We start from the raw sequence: 17,195 nt of genomic DNA, 5'->3' as shown, positions 1-17,195 counted from the left end.
TGAAAATGAATGAAAATCGTGTTAATAAAATACATGGTAGGAGAATTTCATCTTGTCAATTGAGATAATAATAATATTGTTGTGTGGATGTACTATGTAATAAGAGGGATGTTATCAAGGTAATTACGATAAACGAATCGGGAATGATGGATGTGAAGATTAAAATAGATATAATAAAAAAAAAGAGACGGGCAGCTAGATTACGGCATCTCTACATAGCCGAAGGCATCTGGATCATCCTCCAGAAAACCAAACTTATTTATCCAGAAAAGGTATATTCAGCCTCTACGAATGGATTACCGGATACCTAAACTGAATTTTATAAACATCTTACCCCCTCTTTTTTTGATTACATCTATTTTGATCTTTACATCCATCATTCCTAATTTACATGAATTTTTTTTAATTATCGTAATTACCTTGATAACATCCCTCTTATTACATAGTACATCCACACAACAATATTATTATTATCTCAATTGACAAGATGAAATTCTCCTACCATGTATTTTATTAACACGATTTTCATTCATTTTCATTTTTGCCATATTACTGCTATACTGATTGTGATTGAATACTTTACTCCAAATCATTCTGAACTTCATTAAATGACCTATCTAATTTACAAATAACACTATTTTGAAGTATATATATCGTAACAGATGCAAACGTTCACCATTTATTTTAACATATAACATTGTCAAATTCATTAATACATGCATTATTTTGGCCTTTGTAAAAATATCACAATCATTATGGACTTATAACTATAGAGCCTGAAGATGAAGTTATTGAAAATAATTGTTCGCTCAAATATTGTTCATATTTTAATATTCTATGGGGATTTTTAAACTGCAGAAATCGGTTAATTTGAAATCACTAATGATAACATAGTTTAAAGTCGATCACAAAGGGTAGTTATATAATGTAATAATTAACAATATTGTTTGTATTTATCACAACAGAAACCCCAGATATAATCAAACTTATTGTAGTCACCACGACTGTGTATGAGTGCATTTAAACCGTGATAAATACAGTAAATTAATGTGGGAATGTTATTGCATTACAATATAAAAATAAAGCGTGTCACATTCTATGCAAAACACTATCTTATATAAACAACCCACCTCATATTCACTTTAAACCCAATATATCTTGAATATCATTTAAATTACGAGCACATCTAAGTTGAACTATCATTGAAAACTTGGAAGCACTGGACAGCCGTTTCCTCTTAGCATGAGACTCCTCGGCAGTGCGCATCTATAACATCGCGCCTGGGAATCGAACTCATGACCTTTGGTTTTGAGCACGATCGCTTAACCTCTGGACAACTGGGTCAGCATGAAATGTTGTCAATCTTTAGTTCCAATCAATCAACGATATTACACAGCTATCTGTCATTGTCTTCTGTGGGTACTCTCTTCACACCCGACTCTGTAGAACTATACGGTCCATATTAGGACGTAACGGCCGTCCGGTGCTTCCAGATTTTCAATGATTATGGAACTTAGATTGTTTCGTGGTTTCAATGAAATTTAACAATCTCAACAACTTTATACTAACAATACATTGAATATTTTATCGTTTCTTATATTTTTACATTGTTAATTGTTATCTTACTGTCTTTCTATAATTCATTATATTATTTATATGCTATTAGTAAAAAGGTGACGGTTTGAGTTAGTACATGTTTATTCGGACTAGTGCGTTGGTGTGTCTTTCTGTTTATCTAGTTATCCTTCATTCGTTTCTAGTACCCTCATTCCTGTTACCTGTCGCAGTGTCCATTCCATTTACATCTTCATTTCCCAGTCTACTAGTAACTTATGAGTTGTAACATCCAAATCAAAATGTAAGATCAGACCATGGAGTTAACTATTGGACTAAGTTGTATAAATAGGTAGAGATTCCTTGGCCGAGGTTTACGCGATTAGAGATTACGGGTAACATGGCTTAGGATCATTCACAATGATGTATGTACATTCATTCTTTATCTTTCCCTAACTTCTAAATTTCATAGTAGTCTTCGATTTTTTTATCCAACAAATTCATATTTTTTCTTCGAATCCTATCATCTATGCCTAATTTTTTCTACTATCACGGATACCATTTCTTCTTGTCGTACTCTGATATCTCACTATGTTGATACGATATGGTAACTTGGATCAATGCACATTATATGCCAAACTTTACATTAAATACCTGTATATTAGTATTATACCTTTTCATTTACCCGTAATATCGCTGAATTTGTGAAGGCTTCACACGTATTTATGATGTGTATGAATAGAAAAACAATTAGATTCCTCTATCAAAACCTTACTTTCCATGCTCATGCATTGTAAAATATTTACTAGATGGAATTTTCGAATAACATACATAGTAGTACCTAATATCTATTTATTTATTTAGTTTCTATTTTCGCTTTAAAATAAATTATCAAGCACAGAATATTCAGGATGAATTGATCTAAATATCGGCTGTCGATATATATAGTATTTATTGTAGCATGGAATTTTTCTTGGTTGCGTCGAGAATGTTTAAAAAATGTGTTGACTTTTTTTAACCAGAACGATCAAGATAATGTCAATCTTGTAGTGTTCGGTACATTGTTTGTAGCTTGCTACTTGGTTTTTCGATTTCTAATTATTTGTGTAATAGTGAAGTTTGGTTTTTGGCTACAGATAACTGAAACAAGCTGCTTTATACGTGATATTGATAATGATAGATCACAGAGTTTACGCGATCTGTGATCTGTAAAAATTGAACCCATTTATCAAATACAGGTTTATGTACTCGAATTTCAGCTACGCTTATGATTGTTAATTGACTACTCCAACTTAGGTGAATAAAGTGATCATGAATACTATTAAAAGTGTTACATAAATACCATCCAACAACCGCCTAAGACCTCATCCTACAGTGTGGGCTACTGTAGTAGTAAGTTGGAAGAAAACTAGGGACAGCCAAGTCAGAATGTAGCATCAGTTTATAAAGTTGTTTATTGTTGAACTTTATCATATATGAAGGCTCTGACTGCCTGGTTAAAGCTTATGCAATTATCTTAATCAATGGTTGGGAACGTTGATTGGCATGGCTCAAAATCGGTTACAATAGTGCAGATCCATTTACTGTCTGTCTCCCCTTAACTTTTGAACTTTGGAGTTGTTCTTAATTTTTATTCTGTGAATCCACTCTTTTCAAATTATATTGTTTATGACTAACCGCTTCTACTACTACTTATATTGTCACTGCTTTTACCACTGTGGTCCCGATAATTTCATCTCGCAGTGCTAAACGTTGTGAAAATTTGATCTGATGCACTTGTATGGTAGGTTCTGAGTTGCCTATATTCTACTGCTCAAATCGAAATAGATACAATCGGGTTCAAACTTGTAATGTATTGATTAAAATTCCGATGCTCTAATAAAGGTCAACGATCTTAAGTATAAAGGTATAATGTACTCAATACGATAACAAGAATATAATGCTGTTATTTAAAGAAAAAATATACATGGTACACAGACAGATCACAAACTCTTAATCTTCCTAGACTATAATGATTTCTATATAGTTTGATTAGTCGAATTGTTTTGTTGCGAAATGTAAATTAGAAACTAAGGCATATATTTAAGTCAACTTCCGCCTTCTGTCTGCTTGATAAGGCCCCTTCATTCAGTCTACAATACTATAGTTTCCAGTATGTCAGAACTAACTCAGGGTTAGTAGTTCATGCACGAGATCGAAGGTCCGAGTCTCTATCGAAAGGGGTCGTGGATGCGCACTGCTAAGGAGTCCCATATCAGTTCGGAACGGCTGTCCAGTGATTCCAGATTTTTAATGGTGCTCTAATATTGATCGGTTTATGATTTCCTGACCTTAGCTGCTACCTTGACGCGGTGGTCGGGCTTGCCTATCGTGATGACCCAACCGAGCTATATTGGCTGGGACATATGTTCCCGTAGGTTCTACCATGCCAGGCAGGTCGATTGGAGAACGGTAAGACTAAAAGCAGCAACTCAAGGTCTGAGGGCGGAGTCGTACTGCTGACTATAGAGGGGTGTGACAGCATTAAGGTGTTTCCATCAGACAACCAGCATCTACAGCGATGCTGCCTTCCCACAAGGACGGGTGGGGTTAGAAGAGGTCGACCCTAAAAATGTCACACCTCACCTTACCTCACGGATTTTCGTCTCCGGCGGTAAAACCCTTTGAAGAACGGAGCTAATACGTCAAAAACCTCCCACAAAAAGGCCGTGCGCGACCGGCCTCAAGCAGTTGTCCCTTGGGCTCTGCGGTCACGCTCCCAGGTCATTAAGACCAACACTAATCCAATTTCCTTTTCAGGTTCCTCAATAAATACCCTTCCATGGTGTGGGCAGACGGGAAGTGACACCAGCCTTCATACCCGTAACAGCACACGAGACCAAGTTGGTCACATTCAAATCCTTCCTACACCTCCCAATACCTCTCTTATCTCCATGACTAACCCTCCTCACGTCCTTTTTTCACCTCGCACCGCTAAGGCAAACGATTCGAGTACGTGGAACGCTATTCCTGGTCTCTCAGAACCACGCTCTAAACTACACGTAGGAGCTTTTAACGTCCGAACATTATGACAAACAGGACAACAGGCTTCCTTAGCTTCCTTAGGACTTTAGAATCTCGCGCCATCGATGTGTGCTGCGTCTCCGAAACGCGCATTCAGGATCTGAGTAGCGTCATTCGTTTGACCTCACCGTGCCAAACTAAAGAACCGACTTGATTCACACTTCGTGTATCTGGAAGCCCTGATTCTGCTTCCCGTGGCCTCGCCGGCGTAGGTATAGCATTGAGTCCTAGGGCAGAACTAGCTCTCTTAGAGTGGATCCCAGTAGACAGTCGTTTGTGCGCTGTCTGACTGAACGGAACGGTAAGGATCCGGAAAGATAGGGACACTCGTCGTTGCCTCTTCGTCGTCTCTGCCTATTCTCCCACTGACTGCAGATCAGATGATGTAAAAGATGAGTTTTACAGAAAGCTTTCGGACCTTCTCCGAAAAGCTAAGCGCTCGGATGTAGTAATAGTGGCCGGTGACTTTAATGCTCAAGTAGGTAAACTAAGCGATGGGGAAAGACACCTTGGTGGATCTTATGGTGTCGTGGCTCAAAGAACAGATAATGGCGACCGTCTGTTGCAGCTATGCTCAGATAACCGCCTGTTCCTTGCAAATACTAACTTTAAGCATAAGGAAAAACATCTTTTAACATGGAGACCCCTAATTCGTCCCAACGTTGGACCCAAATAGATCACATCGCTATCAGCCACCGATGGAGGGGCTCGATAGAAGACTGTCGCTCATTCTGGAGCACATGCCTAGATTCAGATCATGCTGTAGTGCGAGCGCGTATTTGCTTGCGTCTTACTGGACGTAGGAAAGACGCTGCAAGGAAACCTCTTAGGGGCCTACTTAATGATAGTCAAGCTAAGAGTATATTTCAGGAACAACTAGGAAAACAGTTAGGCAGCCATGTATGTGATGCCCACCCCGAGGCATTGTGGAATGATATCCGAAAAGCTGTGGAAACAGCAGTGATATCTGCTAGTAAGGTAAACCAGAAGGTTAGGGAGCAACACTGGATCTCAGCAGCATCTATCTCACTGATAGATGCTCGGAAACTCATTCCACCTGGCTCTGAACATAATGAAGAGCGGAGTCAGCTTAAGCGCAAGCTGACAAGAAGCCTACGCAATGATCGCGAACAGTGGTGGGTGGCGAAAGCAAGAGAGATGGAAAAGGCAGCGGCAATAGGTAATAGCAGACAATTGTTCAGACTCGTTAAGGAAACCGGAATTACGAACCCGACCGTTAGCGAAACAATCTCAGAGAATGATGGACATATTATTCATTCTCAATCCAGGAGATTGGATCGATGGGCAGAACACTTTAGGGATCAGTTCAACTGGCCTTCAGCCACACTTCGGTTTCCCACGATCTCTAGTCAACCTGAATGGCAAGTTAATGTAGGTCCTCCGTCCCTTTACGAAGTTGAAAAAGCCATAGGAAATCTGAAACGAGGGAGAGCAGCAGGCCCTGACAGGCTTACTCCTGAGATTTTTAAGGATGGTGGTCCAGTATTAGCAATGAGATTAACCGAGGTCTTAGGTAGAATTTGGGAACTGGACGTAATCCCATCTGACTGGTCTCAATCACTGATTGTGCCAGTCTATAAGAAAGGACAAAAGTCCTCTTGTGACAATCACAGAGGAATCAGTTTGACTAATATAGTGTCTAAAATATTAGCTTCAATAATACTTCGACGCCTAACTAAAGCTCGTGAAGAGCAGACTAAAGAAAATCAGGCTGGTTTTCGACCTGGACGTGGTTGTATAGATCAGATATTCACACTACGTCAGGTTCTAGAACACAGACACACGTTCAGACGCCACATAATTTTAGTATTTCTCGACCTTGAGGCAACATTGGACTCTGTTGATCGTGAGGTTCTATGGCAGTGTTTGTCACTGAAAGGAGTACCAAAGAAGTACATTAACCTTATAAAGGCTCTCTACTCGAACACAACTGGTCGAGTGAGAGCTTATGGCGAACTGTCATCAGAATTGATTACCTCAAGTGCTGTTCGTCAGGGCTGTCCACTCTCCCCATTCTTGTTCAACTTTGTGGTCGACGTACTTTTAGAGATAACACTCTCCTCATCTAAATTTCCAGGGGTTGAACTTCTACCAGGAGATTCACTTGTTGACTTGGAATATGCTGGTGATATAGTTTTATTTGGTGAAGACGCTGGCAAAATGCAGAGTCTTCTGACCACTCTAAGCAACAGTGCAAGCATGTTCGGGATGCGATTCTCCCCCTCGAAATGCAAAATGTTGCTTCAGGATTGGGTTACATCGACACCCGAACTAGTGATAGGTAGTGAAGTAGTTGAGTGTGTCGACCGCTTCACTTATCTGGGAAGTCTCATCAGCCCTTGTGGTCTGGTGTGTGACGAAATCTCAGCACGGATACAGAAGGCTCGACTAGCTTTTGCCAACTTGAGTCATTTATGGCGTAGGCGAGATATCCGTCTACCAAACAAAGGACGTGTTTACTACGCAACAGTTCGTTCTGTCCTACTTTATGGCAGTGAAACATGGCCGGTAAGAGTAGAGGATATTCGTAGGTTACTAGTATTCGATCATATATGTCTTCGAAACATTGCTCGTATATTCTGGGACCACTAGATAAGTAACGCAGTTGTTAGGAAACGGGTACTAGGTATGGATGGCAAATCGATTGATGACGTAGTGAAACTTCATCAGTTGAGATGACTGGAACATATATTACGTATGCCCAACCACCGACTGCCCCGATGTGCGATGTTTCATTGTGTAGGAGTAGGTTGGAAGAAAATTAGGGGCGACCAGACCAAAACATGGCACAAATCCATGAAATCGCTGACAAGTGGACTGAGCCATGCTGGTAGGTGTAGACTACCTGGTTGGGGACCGCGAGATGATAGCAACCGATGGTTAGAGACCCTGAATGACATGGCTCAAAATCGTTTGCAATGGTGCAGGTGCATCCACTCTTTGTGTTCTCCCAAATTCTAATCTTCTGAATTCTTCATGTCCCTTATTTTCTTTCCAAATTTATTTCACTGTATTATACTCTTTAAATAACATCTTCAAACCCTAGTGTTTCCGATTACTGCTTATAATTTTACTACCTCTACCACTATGGGATTTGAATCGACCACTGCATCTCTGTGCTAATGTGATATGGCAGCTTGAACTGATGTACGTACGTACGAAGTTTTGCGTTGTTACTGACTGACTGGTTTATGATTTCAATGAAATACCTTCAAATATATTTTTATGATTTGGTTCTTTATATTATATTTATCCATGATTTTTCGGATTAGTTAATAAATATAATCGGTTTTGATGGGTTTTTTTCTGTTAATTGCCAGCTGATCTGAGTCGTAAGCTTTCAAAAATTCTCTGGTCTTTTTATTTCTTCTATCCAAAATCTCAACATTTGTTGTTGTCATTTAAAAGGCTAACGAAAACTTCACAAAATAAGCTATTACATTCAGACAATGAAACTAGTAAAAAGAACGGATTTTTTTATTATTTCTGATTATTCGGGAATGTTCTTTCAAACAATGACTGGATGGAATGTTTTTAACTCTTTCAGAGCTTCTTAGTGTCTCCTTGAGTTCACCAGGAGCCATCCTCACATTCAACGTTCAGACAATGAAACTAGTAAAAAGAACGGAGTTTTTTTATTATTTCCAAGTATCCTGTTAATATCGTGATCATGATTACACAATGTTTACTACATATATTATTATTAATCGATTTCTTTCCGTTTCTTTTCTTTTGGTTTTCGATATTTTAGTGAATATTTTCTTGATCCATGTTTATGTCGACCGTGTAAAACTGCTTATTCATGGTTTAAAATACCAGCTATGCTTTTAGCATGTTTTTGTCTATTAACATGGTTAAGTTTAGTTGGTCGTAGAGCATATTTACGTCGTAATAATTTGAATACACGTCCATATTGTTCATTATCTGATCTTACTTATACAACAACAAATAGACATCATTATCATCATACACGTTCATCACGTTCTGGACGTATTCGAACTGGTGGATTTTCTTCACCATTTAATATATGGGAAACAAGACCATATCGTTCAAATAGTATACATGGTATAGAAAGTACGAACAATATGTCAAATTCAAATTGGTGTAATCTTTCTTCATGTATGTTATATTCACTTGATTATTTTCATTGTCTTATGTAATACTTTGTTTTTTGTTAGAATTGTAATTATTTTTTTTATTGCATCAATCTTACTTTATTGACAAAAAACTAGGTTAGATTTACTCTTTTATAGTTTAAATCATGAATTGATTTTCAAGAAATAACCATTGAAAAGTAGGAAATACTGGAGATTTGCTCCATCCTTGTTAGCCTTTAGATCAGTTAATCTTCACACAATGGTTCACATTTCTAAATTCAATCGATTCGACATATTTCACTACCATTTTCTGACCCCATTAGTCATTGATGGTTAACTAATTAGTGTTGAACACGGTTGAACTCTATTACCCTCACTAGAATTCATAAATGAAAAACCACTAGACAAATGTTTCGTTTTATGTTATGATTCCATAACTAATGCTGACCTTCTTGTGCTCCCGGCATATAACTTTCTTACACATTACCATCAACTTACAAGCTTTTCACTGGATAAATAATAAGCCTAAATGTTGTATTACTTATATTTTTAACTCCGAATGACTTATACTAAAACTTAACCATTAAAGAACCACTTTAAACGTTCGAGGAGACTTTACACCTTCATCTCGCCTGAAATCAGACCCAGAACATAAGTTTACATAAGTAAATTAGTAAACTGTACATGTTAAATGTGAGGATGGCCCCTGGTGAACTCAAGGAAGCACTAAGAAGCTCTAAAAGAGTCAAAAACATTCCATCCAGTCATCATTTGAAAGAACATTCCCGAATCTCGGCGTATAGCTTCCCAATTGGACAAATACTAAAACCACCTCATGCAGATTGAATGATTGTAATGGTGATTTCGTTTTTATTATAAACTATAAATACCCGAGTGTTTTGTATCATATTTAACTGGTTGGAATATGATTTCTTCCCCTCTCTCTCCTATTTTCTAACTTGCAACTTAAAGGATTCAAGCGTTCGAGTACTCAAGTTGTACACGGTATAGTAAAAATTCAAGTTCTTGATTTAACAGTAAAATTGAGAATATCTTAAATTTTTCAACCAGGTCAATAGCTGAACAAATAAAATGTAATATTCCATAAATTAAATTCACTATGTAATATTTGAATCAACCAACAACTTAAGTTCAATTGCATTCATGCTGTGTCAATCACTGCTTAATTATGAAGTATACTGATTGTATATGATATAGGTCACAAAACTAGAACTAACAAGTTTTCTAACTGAATAATCAGAATCATACCATATGACTGAACAAAATATATTTGGCATAATCATTAATTATTATTATTATTATTACTTCATATATTTGTAAGTACAAAGATTATTATCATTATCATGAGTATAATGAATCGATAAAATGAAAAATATCCTATGGATCATTGAACATTGACTTCGACCGACAACACAATAATAGTTTGATAAAAGAAAGTAGTTTAATGCATTGCATTCTTTAATTCCTCAAAAAAAAAGTTTTCAGTGAGTAAGACCATAATTTATGGACGACCTTTAAGTGATGATAAAGTATTAACCATCGTTTTCAGATGCTTCTAGAATGTTTAAGATTACCTACAGTTCGTAATTACATAAATTAACATGAGAATGAGTTTTGTGGAGATGTTAGTAGTTTTAATAGTTGAGATCATGAATCAATTGAAGCTAGTTTCAAGTGAGAAGCAGTGATCAGTGGAGTTCTACCGGGTCAGTTGTGAGATAGTAACTCGCTGATGACAATGGTGGATGTATCGCTCAATTTCGTGGACTAATTGAAGTTAGACATTAACACCGTTGGATGCCGGCTTAGTGGTCTAGTGGTTAAGTGCTCGCACGCGAGTTCAGTAGGTGCTGGGTTGGAATCCCGCGAGGCGAGGCCGTGGATGTGCACTGCTGAGGAGTCCCTTAATAGGACGAAACGGTCCAGCTTTAATTGACTCATGATCTCAACTATTGAAATCACATAAATTAACCTACAAAGTAAAGTGCTTTCATATTTCTTGTATTCTGTTTTTTTTTCTTTTTGGGATTCAAAGTTAAATATTTCTGTGGAATAGGAAAAGTTTAGGAATTCAATGTCAGTCGTGTTCAATGTAGAATATTTATCAGTAGCGAAAAAAGATGTAATAGAACAACCTTCATACTCGTTATATCAATCTATGATATTAGTGTGTGACTGGTAAATTATAGTTTGACTTATGTAGAACGATTTAGTGTTCTTGATTCAACTAGTCAATCAGTTAAATAGCTTACAAATGTGACACTTATATGCTTCGGTTCAAGTTACCACATCACATCTTCCTGGCCAGATGAAATTATTAAGACAAGTATTAGAGTAACATAACTACTATCAATATTAATAGTGGCGTAAAAGATTAAACATAAACAATATGACTCGGGAAAAAAAGTGAAATTGCACAACAAAAAGTATTAGATAATTTTAAAACTCGAGATCTAAAAGAAGGCAGATTGATTAGATCTGGGTCATTGCAACCCATTCTAAACTGTCACTCAATATCTCAACCCATTAATTATGACAATCTCGTAGACACTAACCCAATAATTTGCTCAGCCTAAAAGTTAATGACTTCATGAACTTGGTGTCATATCTTGGTTTAGTCGTCCCTATCTATTTTCCAACTTACTCCCAAACCAGGTAACATTGTACGTCGAGACAAGCAGTTTTTTGGCATACATCTCTCAACTCTTTAACTTTGGATTATTCTATTCTAATAGAGTTACGAATCATTTTTACCATACTTCTCATTCACTATATTTAAAATTTAACATATACTATGATTGATATATCGAAATACATTACATTAATCCTATTTCCCAAATGCTTACTTACAAGAATGTATCATTATCAAATTTTAGAATCAACGTTTCTCAACTCGGTAACAAGAAAAAACAAAAACAAGATACCTAAACACTATTTAAACTAATCTATTTTATTTTTGCAGTTTAACTAATCAAATACGTTCACAACAACAAAAATATGCTTTAAGTATGTCTTCTAATCTAGCAAATACCAATGTACATAGTTTCAAATTATTCTCCATTTAAAAATAGTTTTAACATCTACAAATTGTTAAAAAGATTTTACATTCAATAACTAGAATGATTAAATTAATATGAGGCAATAAAAATGTGTTGTTTTCAATTTAATTTAATTCAATTCTAAATACACCCTTCCTATTTCAATCAATACAAGAACGATGTCTTCTCTGATAATTTCCCTTTCTATTCTACAAGCATTGGACTCAGTTTATTCATCAATCAATTGACATTAAATTAGACTAAGTTTATTGGTTTGTACGAAAAAAAATAATAAACAAATACAAGATTAAAATATTGAAATTATGTGGTATGAAAAAGCACGATATAGGCTCAGATAAGGGATAAGATAATTGCTAACAACAACCAATCATATTTCATATTTACATGATAAATTACAAGAGACGTGTAGAGAGAACTATTCATACTTCATTTTTTTGTTCGATATTCGTACTGAAAACATTTGATATAATATTTAGTAAAACAATGATATTTTCACTATTAAGCCATTTTTTTTCGTTTACTGTTATCACAAATTATCAGCATTGAGTTGTGAATGGGATCATGAACTGATCAATGTTAGACCACCACTGAAAACCTAAAAGTAATGGACGGCCGTTTCGTCCCGGTATGGGACTCACCAATAGTGAGCATCCACGATCCCATATGTGTGGTTCGAACCTAAGACCTTAGGTCTTGTGCACGAACGCTTAACCTAGTGGATTGGTTGAAGTTAAACATTAGCACTGTTAGACGCCGGCTCAGTGGTCTAGAGGTTTGGCGTTCTCACTCGAGATCAAAGGTTCTGCGTTCGAATCCTGTGTGTGGAATCATAGGTGTGCACTGCTAAGGAGTCCCAAATCAGGATGAAATGGCCGTGCAGTGCTCCCAGGTTTTAAATGGAGATTTAACATTGATCGGTTTACAGTCTCAGTTATCTCAAATTATTCTGTTGAACTATAAATCTCAATATTGAACAGTAACAAAATGCCTGAAATAGTATGCAAAAGTGGTATCAATCCATAATAGAAGTAATTCAATATTAAGTATACAATTTAATATCATAGTTTGTAATTTTTCAAAAAAATGCCTTAAAATGATTATTCATATTCAAAAGTCGGTATTCAAACAAAGACTAACGTATAAGTCATTTGTTTGATAAAGTATTATTTTGTAACAATTTATATCATATCACATTGATTTAGCTTTGTATTTCTTTCAAGTGAATTGGTACCGTTATTCAGTAAACACTTTTGATTTCTGTTGTAACGGGTGTGACTGCAGGTATTAGATAAGCAGCGTATTTTTTCGATCGATTACAGTGGACAGTGACACGAAAACATGTACGGACGACCTAGTGCCCTGATTGGCCCTGCTTCGCTGTCTGTCCCAGCCAGTTGAGTCAAGAACGCAAGTCACAGCCTCTGAGTTATGAATCATTATATTTCAAACATACTTTGTTTATATACCAATCAAGCATACCACATCGTACCATAAAAATAGAAAAACAACATTTTGTACAATATTCAACAAGTGAACAGATATCGACCAATAGGAAATGTCCACTTAAAGTCCAAGGACACCATTGGACTTAACATCATAATTATTGGTCTATTTTTCCGACTACCTAACAATTTCATTTAAGTTAGTCACTATCACCATGACTCAGTACTATCACTTATAATTCTTCATGCCGAAGTAACAATATCAGATTGTTTGTAATAGTAACATTGTTTCATTTGTGATCTAGTGAGTGTTAAGAAACAGCTCTTTGAATTGATTACTTTCTGATAAGTGAATAGTTTCAGATGTGAGGAGAGTATACGACATCATTGTCTTACTCAGTGTCACTCATTTGCCGTACGTGAATTTGCGATTACAACTTTGGATCATTCTAGTTTCCTACGAAGACTAATAATAATAATATTAACCGACGTATGTGAAATATAGTTAGAACTCATTGGTTGAGACCCGAGTGCTTCAGTCACTAAGCCCCCAATGCACCATCTGTTTTGCGCCATAGTTCGTTAATTAACGCTCACTTTTCGTACTGAACAGACTATTATACAGCTATTGATTCCATGTTACAGCCCTGTTTTGTTATATAACACATGTATCACCCGATTTCATCATTGATAAATTCATCTACTATTAACACCCAAAACTTTACTTCACAAAATAATGAAAGAACGTCTAGGGATCCGTTCTATTGATGTAACTCTCCGTTTTTTTAACCGCACTTTGAATATGTGTCCGTTTCAGGCTGGTGTTACCGTTCGGTTATGTTGTAACGAGTGGACTGCAGGTTTTGATAAGCAGCGTTTATATCGACCGATTACAGTGACACGTAAGGACGACCTAGAATCCCGGTTGGCCCCGCTTCCCTGTCTAGCCCAGCCAGTTGAGTCCAGAACACAAGTCACAGCCTCTGAGTTATGAATCATTGTATTTCAGACATACTCTATTTATATACTAACCAAACATACCACATCGTACCATAAAAATAGAAAACAACATTTTTACAATATTTAACGAATGAAATAAATAATGGCCAATAGGAAATGTTCATTTAACGTCCAAGGACATCATTAGACTTAACATGATAATGATTGGCACATTATTCCTCAGCATCCCTAACAGGTTATTTAAAACCAGGTAGATTGGAAGGATTTGAAAATTGGAAATCAAATACTTCAATTACTAAGTGACCGACCATCTTACCTCATCTCCGCAACTGTATCATTACTACTGGTTTATACACTTAACATTATTTCTTACTGTTTCCGACCAAACTATAAGAATTGTTTAAATGTCAATCATTCAGACGTAAGAATAAAGTTATGTACGGTTGCTGAAATGCACATTTTTTTCAACAATTCGAAATAGTAGATATGTCTTCAGATCGTTTGTTTTAAATATGTTACATTTATCACAAACATGTATTTATTACATCAAAAAGGATTTGTGGACGGTTGAACTTTCAGAAATACCGTAGTGGAAATTACTGCATAATTATTAGGTGCTTAGTTTATTACATTTTCATCATATTCTATTTCTAATCTTTCATTCGACCAATAAACCGTTGTTGTGTGTCTTATTGTTCCAGATTTACCAATGATTAATTATTTCCTTATTATTCCGATTTAATATCACTTACGACTGAGTTGTGTACAAATTGTAATTTTCTATTTGTCTTACCATGCGCTCAGGTATTTATGAAGCATATCATTGTATGAGATATAAGCCTTAGTTGAACAAAGTACAAAAGATAACTAATCTGCTTCCTATTTTCGTCTTCTGACTGGACCATTGGATTAGCAGCTGAAAGACCGATAGGCTTTAAGGCCTTCATTGTTGTTCATTAGCCTCTGCGTCATTTGATAAGTCGGTCACAGCTCCTACAGGCGATATAGGCAAATTAATGAATTATTGGACTAGACAATACAATTTGCTCCATAATACACTGGTTGATCACAATTCGATGTTAGAACCTGTGTTCATTTTTGTTCTCATAACAGTATTGTTATATAGCAGCATGGGCTGTTCGTTACGCTGAATTATTTGGGCGTCTTTTTTATTTCTAATTAATTAAATACATTGGGGCTAGTATTGTCTAATGTTCCTACCTTTAACTTTCTCCTTTATCAACATTATTGTTTATTTTCTATAGATTTTGGACGACCTAATGTCCTCTGTTCTGATGGATTTCGTACTACACCTCCACCACCCGCTTATTCCAGTTTAAAGCATATCATTCAACCACCACCAGCTTATTCAGAAATTCAATCTACTAATGATCTACTAGCTAAACAATGTGTTAATACATCAACGTCAATAACCACTACTTTAAATATAGGAAATCCAACAGAAATCGAACAATCACAACTTGAATCAATGCATATAACATCATCACCTAATATTACTACTACTACTACTACTACTACCACCAACACAAATTCCCCGCCTTCTTATTCTGAAGTTGTTTTATCACGTTCCAATAATTCGAATAACTATCAGATCAGTGATAGCAATTCATCTTCAAATACTAATGAAACAGACACAACATACACATCGAATCTTGATACATCGAGTACAATCACCAATTAATGAATAATACAAATTCCCCCCTCTCTCTCGTTTTTTCTCTCCTTTGTTATTAGAAAAACAAGCAGCAATTGTTATTCGATTAAAAACAAAAACTATATATGAATTATCAGATTTTTTCCGTCTCTCTCTCTCTATTCAATAGTCTCAAAATATTTACTATCTCTTTCTTTTTCATATGCCAAACAAATCACTGCATAGTTTTCTTATTTGAATTCAATGTTTCAATGTGTGTTTTTTCTATGGAAACTTTTTTCTCTCTCTTCCTAGCAACTTTATTTTTCTTTTGTTTTGTTTTTTGATTAAACATATTTGATGAATGAATATTAATCTGTGATGCTTTATTATTACTTTTCTCTGTTCAGTTTTCTTTTCTTTATTTTTTTTGCAGATGTTGTATATTTTATACAAGCGTGGATACGTCAAATTGTAATACTATTATGATTTTCTCTGTTTTCAACATAACTAAGATCTATTAATGCTATTTATTTTCGTTAACTCCGCTTTCACATTCTTTATTCATCTTCTATTGAACGTGTACAAAAAATAAAACTAATTTCAATATTATATATACATATATATTCCAAATGCTGATCGGTTTTTCTCTTCTTCATTTGTGTGGTTATTATATCAACAATGGGGTAATTTAAAACATAACACATTCCATTGACATTCTTATCCATTGCAAAAGTGATTGACTATTTGGACTCAATAACTAAGTGGATAATGCGTTGGCGTTTGAAGTGAATGATACTGAGTTCGATTCCTTAGGTGAATTTCAACTTTAAGATGTAAGTAAATCTAGTTAAACAGTCCCAAATCGGACGAAACACGCGTCCTAAATTTCACTGTTAGCCATATTCTATGTATTCTGTATTAAATTGTTGTTATCGATCTAAGTAACTAGACCTTTCACTAATTTGGGCTTAATATGTGCATTAGTTCTAAAAATATTCTGATTACGACTGGTTTAGGTTGAAGTTTCGGATTCGGAGGCGCGAGTGACTAACCATTTTAGTGGAGTTATTGAGATATGACCTTTCAGTTGTGAAGATTCGGACGTAATTTTAAATTTAGAAAATTTCGTCCAAATATCACTAATTAGTTTAGACAAACAAATATTTATTGTAAATATGAATTTAAGAGTAAAACTTGAATTGAGGTTAAAATCCTTATTATTAGTTTAGTCACAAAGCTTAGGGTTGTTTGAAATTGCTCAATCTAGAGTTATTTTTTTTTATCACGGAATGTCTTTATTGAAAGAACCATTGGGTCGTTT

At 35.6% G+C, this 17,195-nt stretch overlaps 1 protein-coding gene across 2 annotated transcripts in view; it reads left to right on the top strand.

Annotated features, from left to right (window-relative positions):
- GTPBP5_1 (Mitochondrial ribosome-associated GTPase 2) overlaps nt 1-16,823 on the top strand; it is a gene marked incomplete at its 3' end in the record, with an annotated part of 66,082 nt that extends 49,259 nt beyond the window's left edge. Inside the window, exons 10-11 of one of the 2 annotated variants that reach the window (XM_012944557.3) lie at nt 8,390-8,757; nt 15,483-15,919. In XM_012944557.3, coding sequence (XP_012800011.3) covers nt 8,390-8,757; nt 15,483-15,919 — 805 coding nt within the window. Of the gene's footprint in view, nt 1-8,389 lie in introns of both variants that reach the window. The other variant, XM_051210277.1, reaches the window with a different exon arrangement.
- Nucleotides 16,824-17,195: the final 372 nt, after the last annotated feature.

Source organism: Schistosoma haematobium, chromosome ZW, assembly GCF_000699445.3.
Source record: "Schistosoma haematobium chromosome ZW, whole genome shotgun sequence".
Classification (NCBI taxonomy): Eukaryota; Metazoa; Platyhelminthes; class Trematoda; order Strigeidida; family Schistosomatidae; genus Schistosoma; species Schistosoma haematobium.
The sequence above is the reverse complement of the archived record's forward strand: the minus strand, read 5'-3'. Positions and strand labels throughout refer to the sequence as shown.